Source organism: Contarinia nasturtii, unplaced genomic scaffold (genome assembly GCF_009176525.2).
Source record: "Contarinia nasturtii isolate CC-2019 unplaced genomic scaffold, AAFC_CNas_1.1 Cnas_scaffold_220, whole genome shotgun sequence".
Classification (NCBI taxonomy): Eukaryota; Metazoa; Arthropoda; class Insecta; order Diptera; family Cecidomyiidae; genus Contarinia; species Contarinia nasturtii.
In genome coordinates, this window is record NW_022197577.1 from 3,233,060 (window position 1) to 3,246,291 (window position 13,232).

The 13,232-nt window shown below is 33.0% G+C and overlaps 3 protein-coding genes across 3 annotated transcripts in view; 2 read left to right on the forward strand and 1 right to left on the reverse strand.

Moving 5' to 3' along the window:
• Window positions 1-13,232, reverse strand: part of LOC116336959 (D(2)-like dopamine receptor) — a 64,021-nt gene that overhangs the window by 11,874 nt on the left and 38,915 nt on the right. The gene's annotated exons all lie outside the window — the stretch shown is intronic.
• On the forward strand, window positions 6,020-7,590 carry LOC116336961. Its single transcript, XM_031761200.1, has 2 exons — window positions 6,020-6,175; window positions 6,366-7,590. Exons 1-2 carry the CDS (start codon window positions 6,080-6,082, stop codon window positions 7,524-7,526), a joined length of 1,257 nt encoding a protein of 418 aa, XP_031617060.1. The 5' UTR covers window positions 6,020-6,079; the 3' UTR covers window positions 7,527-7,590.
• Window positions 11,262-12,524, forward strand: LOC116336962 (sulfotransferase 1 family member D1-like). The gene is made up of 2 exons (XM_031761201.1): window positions 11,262-12,154; window positions 12,268-12,524. Exons 1-2 carry the CDS (start codon window positions 11,316-11,318, stop codon window positions 12,386-12,388), a joined length of 960 nt encoding a protein of 319 aa, XP_031617061.1. The 5' UTR covers window positions 11,262-11,315; the 3' UTR covers window positions 12,389-12,524.

The window sequence follows — 13,232 nt, forward strand, 5'->3', positions numbered from 1 at the left end:
ATGCATCACACAATAGAAAGACGACGAACAATTGAGTGATCGACAGTATGACAATTTTTCAAATATATGGTGGTTTTCTGTTTTGCAATGGCTTTGTGGATTTTCCCACAGAATGAAAAAACAAAAACAAATCATAAATAAAGCATAAAAGTTGAAATGATGACAATATCATTTGCACATCACACAAAACAGAGAGTGAGAGAGAACGAGAAAGGAAAGAACCTTGTGGTGTGACAAACATTGACTTTGTGAATGGAATCAATGAAATCCATCTGGATTGAAGTAAAAATTATTATTGATTCAACGTTATATATATATCATATATAGCGAAAACAAACCGATTGAATGGCACCAATCTGCAAATTCTTTTTGCTATCACATGAAATGGCTTCATTTTTTTTGAAGTTGAAGAAAATATGTTGTTGTCTGTCTGTATGATGACTGAGAGAAATTTCATTTCCACTTTTCTATTGCTTTATCGCATTTCATTCGGCCACAATGGCATAAATCTGAATGCAAACAATTTCAATTCCGGCGATCAAATGTCCGTTTCCCAGGGGCCATCATTAAAAGTGACAAAAAAATATATTGAATTTAATATTTCCGTCACAAATCGGAAGAACGACTTCATCGGAACTCATTTTTTATTTGGAGAAAGACAACTTGTTTCAGTTCAAGCATGACATTATTCACAAAATTCTGACAGTTCTTTTTATACCTTTTGCCGCTGTATGAATATTGATTCAAAGGGTCAGCATGATTATTATTCATTTTAACCCTGATATTATTCACTGTTTTATAGCAAAAAAATACAGAGCCGGAGAATTTCAATACTCAGCGGTCATTATCATTATTGTCGCTGTTCTTCAAACGAAAGTGAATGAATGTCACCGAATTGAAAAAAAAAAACATAAAATGGAACTGGATAGATACATATCCATTTCGCAAACTGCGTCTATTCGGTATAATTTAGTGGAGTCCCTTACTTAGGAGCTCCTCAGTGTTCCCCCGGCTGCTCCTCACATATATTGCCCAGAGAAATGTATCTCCGAATTTTGATGTAGATATCCATCTGTCCTGTCCATTGTATGTAAAGAACATTAACGATTCTCGGAACAGTTTCCACCTCTTTTTTATATTCTTTAGAAAACTGTCTGAGACAAGCGAATTACGAAAATTATACACGATTGCACGTATAGATAGTTCTTACGATATTGGTCAGAAATAGTATTATAAAAACTAGACCCGAATTCATACAAACGGAAAAAGTTTCCATTATCTTTTTGGCAATAATGCGTCGACATTGTTTAAGAATAGTTTGTGAAACTATGCAAACGGATACAATTTCATATAATAATGTTATCGAACCGGGGTACACATTCCATATGCCAAATTGGCTATCACATTGTATTTAATTTGGGGATCCAAGCCGAAAATCGTCAACATTCAAATTCATTTCATTTCAACTAAACGTGTGCACGGTAAGACATTCCGTTATTATTCGTTTGTGAATTCGAAAAATGTCTTTTCAACATTCCATTTTATGTGAACGGTAAAAGTCACGAAAATTGCATTCATTTTGTTTTCCATTTCACTAACGTTCTTTTTTATATAAAGAAAACTTCACGGACGTTTAATTTCATTTTCTGCCAAAGAAACAGATTTACTTTGTTGCTTTTGACCCACAGAATTTTTCGATTTCATGAAAGAAAAAAGAATTCGATGCGAAATAAAAGCGAATTAAACTACTTTGCTATTTTGAAGATTGTAATTTTTGGAAAACAATCTTTCTCTCTCTCTTTCTCTCTCTCTATTTCTATCTCTTGTGTGTTTTCAAATCTTCAATGTGAAAAAAACGAAAACAATCATCTTTTATCATCAGAAAACTTAGTCATTTTGAGGGATGCATGTGATATGTGTAAAATAAATGTAGTGTTTATGACACTGCCAAAAGTTGCAAAAAAATCTGGTTTCAGTATATTTTTTTGACAGTCTACTCTTTTTGATTGGATTTTTGCAAATAAAAAAACTTCAACAAGCGATGTTTTCAATTTTTTCTTCTTCCATTTTCGTTCACTATTTAACTTTTCCACGTCAAACTTAGGTAAGTTAATCTTATGAAAGAACAACAACGATTTTATGGGTGTTACACGTTTGAACGTTTTCGTACGTTGGCGCATTTAATAAAATGAAAATTGGAACAAAAATAGTCTTTTTTTGCATTGGCAGTGATGCTTTTCACTTATTTCACATCAACTGAATGTAGCTGAAACTAAACTTACGTCAATGACAACGACCTACAATGTTTATTACTTTTACTTACTCACTCACTCAATCCGAAAAGTCGTCGACAAAGTGTATTTCTTCGTCTTATTTATACACTGATGACGTTAAGACTCAATCTACATCAAATTTATCAACACATCGAAATCATTTCGCTATGTCTGTGTATGTGTGTGTGTGTGAGTGGCAAACTTCGTTTTACGTAAATGTTATAATTAATCGCGTTCCATTCAACTTTCAAAGCATTACTTATTATAGCAAAAGCTGTTGATTTAATTAGATAGAAAGTTACAAATAAACATGTTTCGTATATCTAAATGATGATTTCCGTTAGAATGGCAATATATTGCTGAGATTTACATCTCATGTCCTGAAGCTTGTAAAACTATCTAGTTATAAAACTATACCACCAACACTTTCTATGTATGAAATGGTGAGCAACAAGTGAACATACTGATTCAGATTGTACCCAAACCTAAAGGTGTGAAGAAATTGAAGAAGCACTGGGGGTAGCTGGCTACTATTGTTTAATATGAGATATTCTTAAATAAATCAGGTTTTCCCAGCCTTGATTAATCAAGGCATGCAGCCAATGGTACACCATGATTGCGAATGTAAAACTCACCTCTCAAAAATTAAACTCAAAACATCCGAAGTATCCAAAAGTGTACCCAATGAAACTGTGGATGTATGAGTTTAATTAAGCAATACTATATTATATAACTGAAATTAATGATCATTTTTTGGTTTACCTTTGCAAATGCCGTAAAGCTGAAAAACCAACATTAACTGAGAATGGAGAGAGTGAGTAGTGTTATTATAGAATTTTTTATGTATTTGCGTAACGTAAAAGGAATTTGGTCAAAAAACATTCTCCAACAGCTTAAAATCATAGAATTAAAGGGAACCAAATAAAAATATTCAACAAAAATGAAATAAAACTATTTACAATTTCCTTTTATTGAACATTTGTGATTCATTCAGTTTAATCCTTCTATTTTATCGCTAACATAATCAATCGTAGTTCTTTTTTAATTTATTTTGTTATATTATAATAATCAAAATCCCGCAGCACCATGCTTTGAAGATCTACAACAAATTCGCCCAGTTTATGATTGTGATGCCAGAGTTGTACAAGTGATTCACACCAATACCGGCGTTTTTGGGTATAAAAAAAAAGATTGGCCACATTGATATCTACCCAAATAATGGAGATTATCAACCGAATTGCATACTTCCTACATGTAACCATAATTATGCCGTAAAATTCTTCATGCAATATGATATTAAAGCATATCACTCCTTATCCTGGCACCCCTTCCATTACCATGGTCAATATTGGTCTTGTTTAAAAGTTGGTCTTAGTTTACCTCATGCCAATTTATGCGACAAGTGTTTAAGTAGCAAATATAATTATTATTTAAGGTCATCAAATCTTGGTTAATTCACCATGCATTGAACCTCAAAAGATCACTGAAGATTAAACAGTTTAAATTGGTCTTGCTTATTCTAAACTGTTCAATTTGAGAATTTAAATCAAATTTGACATTTTTTGTAACTATGTTGAATATAACAAACAAATAAATGATTTTAATAAACGAACCAAAATCTGTTGATTTCTATGTACTTAATTACAGGGTGCGCCATAATAACTGTCCCTTTTTTTCAATCGTTTGTTTTAATACTCAAATGTCTTGCGATACACTCTGTCGTTTACCGTTATGTTTATTGGTGCTTACTCTAACTCTAACGATACTGCGCATTTATGTACAGTGTTTGTTTTGCTTGCAATAAGAATGGATGTGAAACGTCAACTGGTACTAAATTTGCACAAACGGGGCTTGAGACAAATTGATATTCTTCAACAGCTACAAAATGAAAATATCAACTTGAAATTTGTAAAGCGCACAATAAAACGATACAAAGAACGGAGCAGCGTTGATATATTAAAGAAAACTGGACGAAAAAGATCTGTTCGTGCCAAAAATCTCATCAACATCAACGTGTGAGAGAGAAAATTCGCCGAGAACTTCGAAGAAGTGGACGAAAGTTGGCTCATGAGCACAAAATCAGTAAAACTTCAATGCGACGAGTTTTGGCAGAAGACCTGAATATGAATCCATTCAAAAAATGTCGACGACATGGTCTCACAATCAAAAATAAACAAGCCAGAAAGCAAACATGCAAAGAGTTGTTGCGCCGGCACGCAAACTCGAACATTGTTTTTTCAGATGAAAAGTTGTTCCTTTTACAGCCAAGCCTCAATTCGCAAAATGATCGTGTGTACGCAACATCAATCCTTGATATTCCCGAAGATAGAAAAAACCATCGAACGATTTCAAAATGTTCCACAATTGATGTTTTGGGCCGCCATGTCGGCCGACCACAAATGTCCACTGGTTTTCGTCGAAGAAGGCGTAAAAATCAATAACAGAGTATATATTAGAGAAATTTTGCGTAAAAACTTATTGCAACAGTCTCAAAGACTATTCAGAGGTGAACCATGGGTATTTCAACAAGATGGTGCACCCGCACATCGAGCAAATACGACACAACAATGGCCACGCACGAATTTTCCTGATTTCATTGACAGAGACTCATGGCCGCCATCGTCTCCTGACTTGAACCCGCTCGATTTTTTCGCTTGGGGATACATGTCGTCGAAGCTCAATGATCTGAAAATTACGAAACGAACCACTTTGGATGCATTCAAAAAGAAAATAATAAAAATTTGAACGAAATTCCCATGGATATGGTGCGTGCCGCGTGTCAATCGTTTTCGAAACGTTTGCGTTTGGTAATCCGAGGAAAGTTGGAAAGAATTAAAGTCAAAGGCTGAATCATAATCTCTATACCTCATTCTTATATCGAATAAAATTATATCTCGATTTGATTCAAATTTCTGTATTTTTTGGCTAGAAATAAAAGGGACAGTTATTATGGCGCACCCTGTAGATTATTTCTAAAGCACATTACTGCTTGCGAGTAAAAAAATTTCATGAGGGGAGGGCTGGGAACTTACATGTTTTTCGGGTTGACCAAAGTCAAATCCCGAATGAGGGGGGAACATTCACAATATTGAAGCGTAAAAAATTTTATTCTCCAAAAACATTTTGGTACTTGGCTAGGCATAAAGCCAATTTCGCGTTCTCGTTTGACGCGATTTGTCCAGAATGTAACAGACTTCCTGAAGTCCGTTCAAAGAAATTGATAAATATTTACTTCACTTTCAAGATAGAGGTTGTTGAAATGATAATTGATGTCGTTCAATTGTTATTTCAAATTATTGTCTTATCTCGCTGTTCATTCCGAGAAAAATACAATGCTTTCAAATCAATAGATAACACAAAAAAATGTCATTGATATGCATTTATCTAGGGGGATTTATCTTCAAATGTCTACGATTATCACAGTAAATAGTAAAATATATTGCCAAATCATCTGGAATACGCGCGAATAAATGTGTATAGCTGCATATATTTGGTATTATAATATTACGTGAATATTTTGTATGAAATTGTATGAACGAATAGATGAATCCCCCTAGGCATTTATAACGTGAAAGACCTCTCAAAGAACGCACGTATTCAATGAATGTAAATATTTAGAGAGCAAACAATATTCGCACTTTTTTTGGCAATTAAAATTTCGATTTGACGACGACATAATATCTTCGATATAAAAAACTATGATAAGATTTGGAAATGAAAATTAATATAAAGAGTGTCAACGGAATATAATTAAAGTAGTTTAAACGTATGGTTAAACGAAGTTTCACATTTAATTCTAATAGAAAATGAAGATCAACTCTTTTTTTATATTCATTGTTTTTTGTGTCGGTGCTGTAACTAGCAACCCAGCTCATAGCATGAAGGACACTCAATCAAATAATGTAAGATTTTTTAATATTATATTTGTACATTGGTATTTGTCCATATTGTCATTATATATTTTAATTTAATACTTGAATAGCTTTTGATCAATGAAGTGGAAGGGGTCGAAGTAATCCCTCAAAATATATATTTTCAATTTCATTCAAATAAAATATGCTTACTAAAATCATTCGATTTTATTTTAAATAGAAGAATCTATGGCTGAACCGTTTAAAATTTGCAGATGGGAAAACAAAGATGATTGATTTGAATGACATTCAAGATCAAATCGATATAACTGTGCTGGATCGGATGCATTCTGCTGATAATTTCAAAAAAAAAATTGCGAATAAGGTTGTTTTTATCCAGCAAAATGTGGACGGCACATACTCAATATGTCTTGACGGTAAAGTTGGTTATGATATTGAAATCAACTTAGTTTATGTGTTACTTGAACACTTTGGCGAGTATATTTCAAAACTAGTAATTTCAATGCCCAATCCCAAATCAGAAGGTCATTTAAAAAAGATGGTCGAAATAGCTAGTCAGTATTGTGAAAATTTACTCAAAATCTTCATAACTGGCGGCAAAAATATATTTGATGTAGTGAAAAAACCATTTTATAATGTAACGAGCGTCGAACTTCAGTTTTCTGAATTTGAAACTCATTCACAAAATTTTAAAGAAATCTTTCCGAACATTCAACGATTAGAATTACTTTGGTTTAAAATCAAAGATGATATTTTCAACGATCATTTTCCAAAATTAGATTATTTGGTTATTGGTATGGAGGATAGATTTATTGGGAAATTGATAGAGAAAAATCCTCAAATTAGATTTTTGAAAATGGGTTTTGTTAGCGCAAATTTAGTTAAATTAGCAAGTGAACATTTACCAATTCTGGAAACATTGCAATTGCCTTATGATACAAAAATTAATTACGAAGGTGAGATTCATTTTAAAAACGTTAAACATTTCGAAATTAATAAGATCACAGGAGGGCTCCTAAATATCACGTTTGAACAGTTGGAAGAACTTAAATGCAATTCATATTTTTTTTCCCAGTGGATTGATACAGTAGAAACAAATCCCAATTTAAAAAAGCTCACAGTCAAAACCAGAGACGGAGTGGATGATGAATATATTTCATTGCTTATAAAAATAGCAAGAAATTTGGTTGAAGCTAGTTTCGATTGCGCATGCCACACTCAAGCAGAAACGATTGTTAAATTTTTGAAGGAAAGCAAACATATGCAAAAATTATATTTAAATTATTGCTACAGCATTTTAAATGAATTAAAATTGCAAATTCCAGATAATTGGAATTTGATGTTATTAGAACATGAAGTCATTTTTATTGAACGAAAGTAGTACAAAAAGCTTGATATATCAAATTAAATCTTTGATAAAAATACAACAATAAACCAATAAATAAGTGATTTTGTTTTATTTGCATTTTTGTTTTTCGAATAAATAAAGCATTGTTGAATAAAACGTGCAAATGTTTCTGTTTTAATTTTTGGCGCAAAATTTATGGTGGTTGAACAAAATGAAGCGCTATCTGAATAATTTGTTGAAGATAAACTAAAAACTTTTTATAATCAACGGTAAATAAAACCAGGGACCGGTTCGTGTATATTTCCATGCTTGCCTAGATACGCTAGGTAGCATAGATATGCTAAGCATAGCGGCAAATGCAACCGACGCATCGCCGTCCACTCTGTATGAACATACACATGTTCGTGTATGTAGGCGGCCGTGCTTCGAGATACGTACGCATAAGATATAGCTCGAGTCGAATGGCGACGGGTGCGTTGCGGCTTGTCTCTCCGCTATGCTTAGCATAGCTATTGTATCAGGCATAGAAATATGCGCGAACCGGTCCCTGAATAAAACACGAACAAAACATGGACAACTGGCTTCGCGAGTAAAACAATGAAGCGAGTGCCGCGAAAAAAGAATGAAACATTCACTCATTCATAAGAAACGAACTCCGAATTTTCTTCCTCCAATTTTCTCAATTAATTCAAATGTTGATGTGAGAAAAAATAAAACAAGTGAAAAATGTATGCTGAAATGTGTGCAAATTCTGAGAGCAAAAGCCAAATAAGTAGGCTTTTGTTCTGTCTTTTTATATATTTGGTTTTTGCTCGCATAAAATTATGTATGTTGATTTGATTCAAAAACAGAGTACACTGAGATGTGTGTAAGTATACAAATTACACTTACTTTTTATTGCAGAAAGACACTGACCTACATTAATTATCTATTTCATACATTCGAAAAGTTTATTCACATATAGCTCATTGTAAACAGACAGACAGTTGAAAAAAATTGATTCAAAACACAATAAACGCAGTGCAATACATTCATTCAAAGTACTTTGCATTTTCGTTGACCGCTACGGCAGCAAACGGCAGCGAAGCACTGGGGGTAGCTGGTAACATGAGATATTCTCATCAGACGCTCTTCGAATCACACAGCAATATAATCAGATTAAAAAACGAACCGTATGATTCGGAAAAACTGTTTCGTTGCAAAAACAAAAAAGCAGTGAGAAAAAGTATGTTCAAAGTGTAAAAAGTTTAAAAAAGTAAAATGAGGTGATGTAATTGAGTTTAGATTAGATTTGGCGCCCCGTCCCGTACCGCATGTGCACACATTGCTCCAAATTCTTTCGGTTCAATATTTATGCAGTCGCTATTTTGTTTTTCGCTTCATCTGCATCGCATTGTCTATTGGTTATGCATGTCATGTCACACTAGTTCTGCGACACACACACACATACACATTCAAACGCATGCACTTGAGCTTTTTGGTTGAATTGTTCGGTTTATTGAAATCTACGTGTGCAACGAAAGCAGTAAAAGCATGCTGCTTTTGGGCATACAACAACTGCATCCATACACACCGACACGCAGACATTCTATGTGTGAATACAGATTTAATTGGAATATGTAAAACTCTGGAATGATTCGTTTGCATTAGCTACGACTTTTTTGGTTGCTAACTTTAAACCACATCGAATATCAACTAATTTCTACATTGGTAAAGTGGTTGCGTTACCACACATCTGTTTGAGATGGTGCATCAATGCATTCAACCTGCATTTCGTGTGAAATATTTAAAGATAAAAATTATTATGGCTTCGATTCTATCATCGCATTTAATGCAGCATGGATGCATCGCTCCTCTCTATATGTAACATTGAACCAATTAACGGTCCAAAGTTATAAATTCACGTTAACGTGGTGCATTTTGAATAGAGCTGGATTCTTCTTTCTGTTACTCGCAAAAAAAATGTACGTGATTCATTTAAAGTTTTGATAATGTGTGTCCTTTCATCCATGCAAACCTTTGAAGGTAACGAATTTTACGATGGAGACGCTTTTTAAATATATACACACAGAGAAATTTTACAAAGAAAACTAGATGGCATGTCGTATAAAATTTGGAACTAGATGACAATACATATAAAATTGTATTTGTCCATATAATCTTCATGTAAAATATCGTTTTTGTGTATTCTCTTTTTGTATGAAATTATATGGAAAAATACAATTCTATACGGAGTGTCAACTAGTTCCGAATTCTATACGACAAGCCATCTAGTTTTCATTGCAATATTTCTCTGTGTGTATATCATCATTTTTTGAAATGGTTTATTTATCTACATTCTGCACAAAGAACGGTACTTTTTGCACGTAACGCATACATCGAAGGGAAACATTTTTTTTTGTTCAGTATCGGATAAAAAATCCATGGTTCGATTTAAAACTCGGTTTTGTTCTGCATTGAATATTGTTGAAGATTTGAATGAAATCTCCATAAATAGAAAATTAGAAGTTCCAGACGAAGAATGTAATTCGCTTTTAAAGCTATCGACAATAATAGCAACAACGAGCTAGAGAAAAATTACTTTTCACATTCGCGTGGAAATGGAGCTTCGCTATTATATTAATACTGTCCTGTGAATGAAGAAAAGTGAAATCGTACATTCATCTTCATTTAACTTTGTATCGTACACGTTGCCACATTGAATCGGACGCATTGAGACAACATCATGTGAATTTATTGAGCTCAAATTCAATTTTGATATCAAATGAAAGTTGCATAGTAGATTATACATACAAATACGACACACAAATCACTAGACTAAACACAATTATATACGTTACGAGAGGTTTTTTTACTACTCATAATACATATTTCACGAGAAAAAACTGAACCAATAAAAAGCAAATTAGTGAAAAGTGAATTTCTCTGGGGGCAATTTTCAGTTGAAGCTACCTATAAGAATTACGATAATATGCGATAATTTGCTGTAGTCAAGAGTTCTTGAAAATCGAATGGTCCGTCTTTTTATTTCATTGGTGGTCAGCTTGAATTATCATTAGACAATCTCAAAATCGTGAATCTGGCTATATGCTCATGATATTGGGATGGTAAATCGAAAAAAAAAATGATTTACAAAGATACATTAATTTTTTTTATCTAAATATTTCAACAAACATTTCTTTATCTTATCAAATTTAACATTATAAGTTCGAACCATGTTTTTTCGTAATTTTTTTTAAAGATTTTGCCAACGCTAGTGCCAATGACTCTCAAACATTCAAAGTAAGAAGTGACGATGTGTGAATTCTTGAACAACCGAAATAATGCAACACATGGACAGAGAATATTGTTTGGCAGTTGAAAAATAGTTTTGATTTTTCGAAAGAACCTCTGCATTGAATACTTTTTCTAGAACGTCATGATAATAGAGATTTAAAAGATAAAATCACATTTACCACCACATTTATTGCCAGTACAATTGTAACGATCGTTCGTAGTGTTTTTGCTCTGAAGCGGAACGCTTTCTGTAATAAATAGTTATCATTATTTATTTTTTATATTGCATACATGGTATATATTATATACTCTAAACCTTGTTTCACTTTGTCTGTTGTCAAGCTTTAAAATCATTTTCTGTTTGTTTGTTCCACTCAAGCAGATATTAATTCAAGACATATATTTTTTCGACTCTTATGTCTTTATCTTTATTGTAATTTATAGATAATTGTCAAAAAGCCGTAAAATATTTGTGTCAAAAAGCTGTTTCCGTGAAATTTTTGTCCAGTATTTACCGAAAGTTCAACTTAATTCAAGTGTACGAAAATGGATAAAAAAACGTCAAGTCCCTTCATTTTTGAGGAAGTGAAAACACCAATTGGCAAAAAAACAATGATCGATAATGAAAACACGTTTTTATTGGCAAATACAAAACCCTCGTCCAATTTACATTTGCCATTCCCAAAAGATTATAAGTTCGAATCATGTTTTTTAAGCACGAGTTTTGAAGATTTTGCCAATGACTACCGAACATTCAAAGTAAGAAGTGACGATGTGTGGATTCTTGGATACCCGAAATCGGGCACAACATGGACGTTGAATATTGTTTCGCAGTTGAAAAATGGTTTTGATTTTTCCAAAGAACCGCTTGCAATATACACTGGTCTTTTTCTAGAACGTTTTACTGTGAATCCGGAGGATGGATATAAAGATTTAGAATTATTGAATAAGGCACCGTCGCCGCGAGTGATACAATCACATTTACCACCACATTTATTGCCAGTAGAATTGTGGACGGTTCGACCGAAAATTATTTATATGGCACGCAATCCAAAAGACGTAGCTGTTTCATTTTTTCACATGAGCAGAGATGCGTTAAAATACTATTCAGGAACCATTGAAGAACAATTCGACATCTTTTTGGAGAATAGAAGCCTATATGCACCACTTCATGCTCATATACTTGCATATTGGCAACTTCGTAACTTGGATCATCTTCTGTTTTTAAACTATGAGGAACAATTGGCCGATCGATTTGCTGCAGTTAAAAAAATTGCCAAATTTCTGGAATGCACGTATGGAGAAGAAGAATTAAAAGAGCTCATGGAATATACCTCAATTGAGAATATGAGGAAACTTTACACCAAACCAATGAATGGATTTCAGTAAGTGTTAAAAAAAAGAGTAGAATAAACATTTTATAATCGCTTTATTATCGTTATCGGAATTCATATATTTACTAAATGATGGATTTATGTACGATTCTCGCTCTTTTCAGATTCTTTCGAAAAGGAAAGGCTGGTGGATTCGTTGATGAAATGAGTGAGGAATATATCAAGAAATTTGATGAATGGACAGCTGAAAATTTAAAATACTCGGACTTTAAATTCGCCATCTGAAAAATACATCTCGATATATTTGCTCAATCTTATAAGTATGTTCATTTCTACGTACAGAAACTGTCTAAATCTATGTAAACATTGAAATGTCATCTTAATTACAAGAAATAAAAATAAAATGTTTGATAAAAGAGCACATTTAATGTTCATGAAAATGGATATTTCATTTCCAATTGTATCAAAATTGATGGGTTGTCGAATTTCGGTCAAAAATCCTGGCAAATCGTAAGAAAGTGATATCTTGGAAGATTTAAGGGAGGAATTAGTTTTGTACCCAGTATGGAACCGACATGCAGTCCATGCATGTTCACCCCAATTTTTGCTAAGAGAGCAGTTTTGCGCACATAATTGCTCATAGTGCACTCGAGAAGATTAAATCATGTCTGCAAGTTATTACATGATTTATTTCTCGAATTCCAAGTAGAAGCAAAGGGACATTTCTCGGATGTGACCATTTCTTAAGGAAAACTTTATTGTGGTATAAAACTGGATTTTTTACGTCTTCATGACAAACTAACCCATAATTCAGTTTCATCGGAAGAGTAAACAGCTGGTAGACACTTGAATGAATGTTCGAAATGATACACTCTTGTCTTCTACAAGATGTATTCACTTTGTTGCTCATATAACTACTGTAAATACTTTTCCTTTCACACTGCGCTTGTGGAATTGAAAAATAATGTCTATTTGAAATTATAAATTGCAAAAATTTTATCTTCATTAGACGACGTTTGTTTATGTAAAAGTAAAACGTTAATTTATATAAAGTTGTTTAAGTTGCAATGAGTGTAATTAAATTAAATCAAAGTACTCACAACAATTAATTTGAAAACTCCTTCTCGAC

What these genes read in the sequence shown, in the direction of transcription:
- LOC116336961 (XM_031761200.1), top strand. Translation starts at nt 6,080, where the DNA reads ATGAAGATCAACTCTTTTTTTATATTCATTGTTTTTTGTGTCGGTGCT. An exon ending in AGGACACTCAATCAAATAAT is followed by an intron (nt 6,176 to 6,365) that starts GTAAGATTTTTT and finishes TATTTTAAATAG; the next exon opens with AAGAATCTATGGCTGAACCG.
- LOC116336962 (XM_031761201.1), top strand. Translation starts at nt 11,316, where the DNA reads ATGGATAAAAAAACGTCAAGTCCCTTCATTTTTGAGGAAGTGAAAACA. An exon ending in AAACCAATGAATGGATTTCA is followed by an intron (nt 12,155 to 12,267) that starts GTAAGTGTTAAA and finishes CGCTCTTTTCAG; the next exon opens with ATTCTTTCGAAAAGGAAAGG.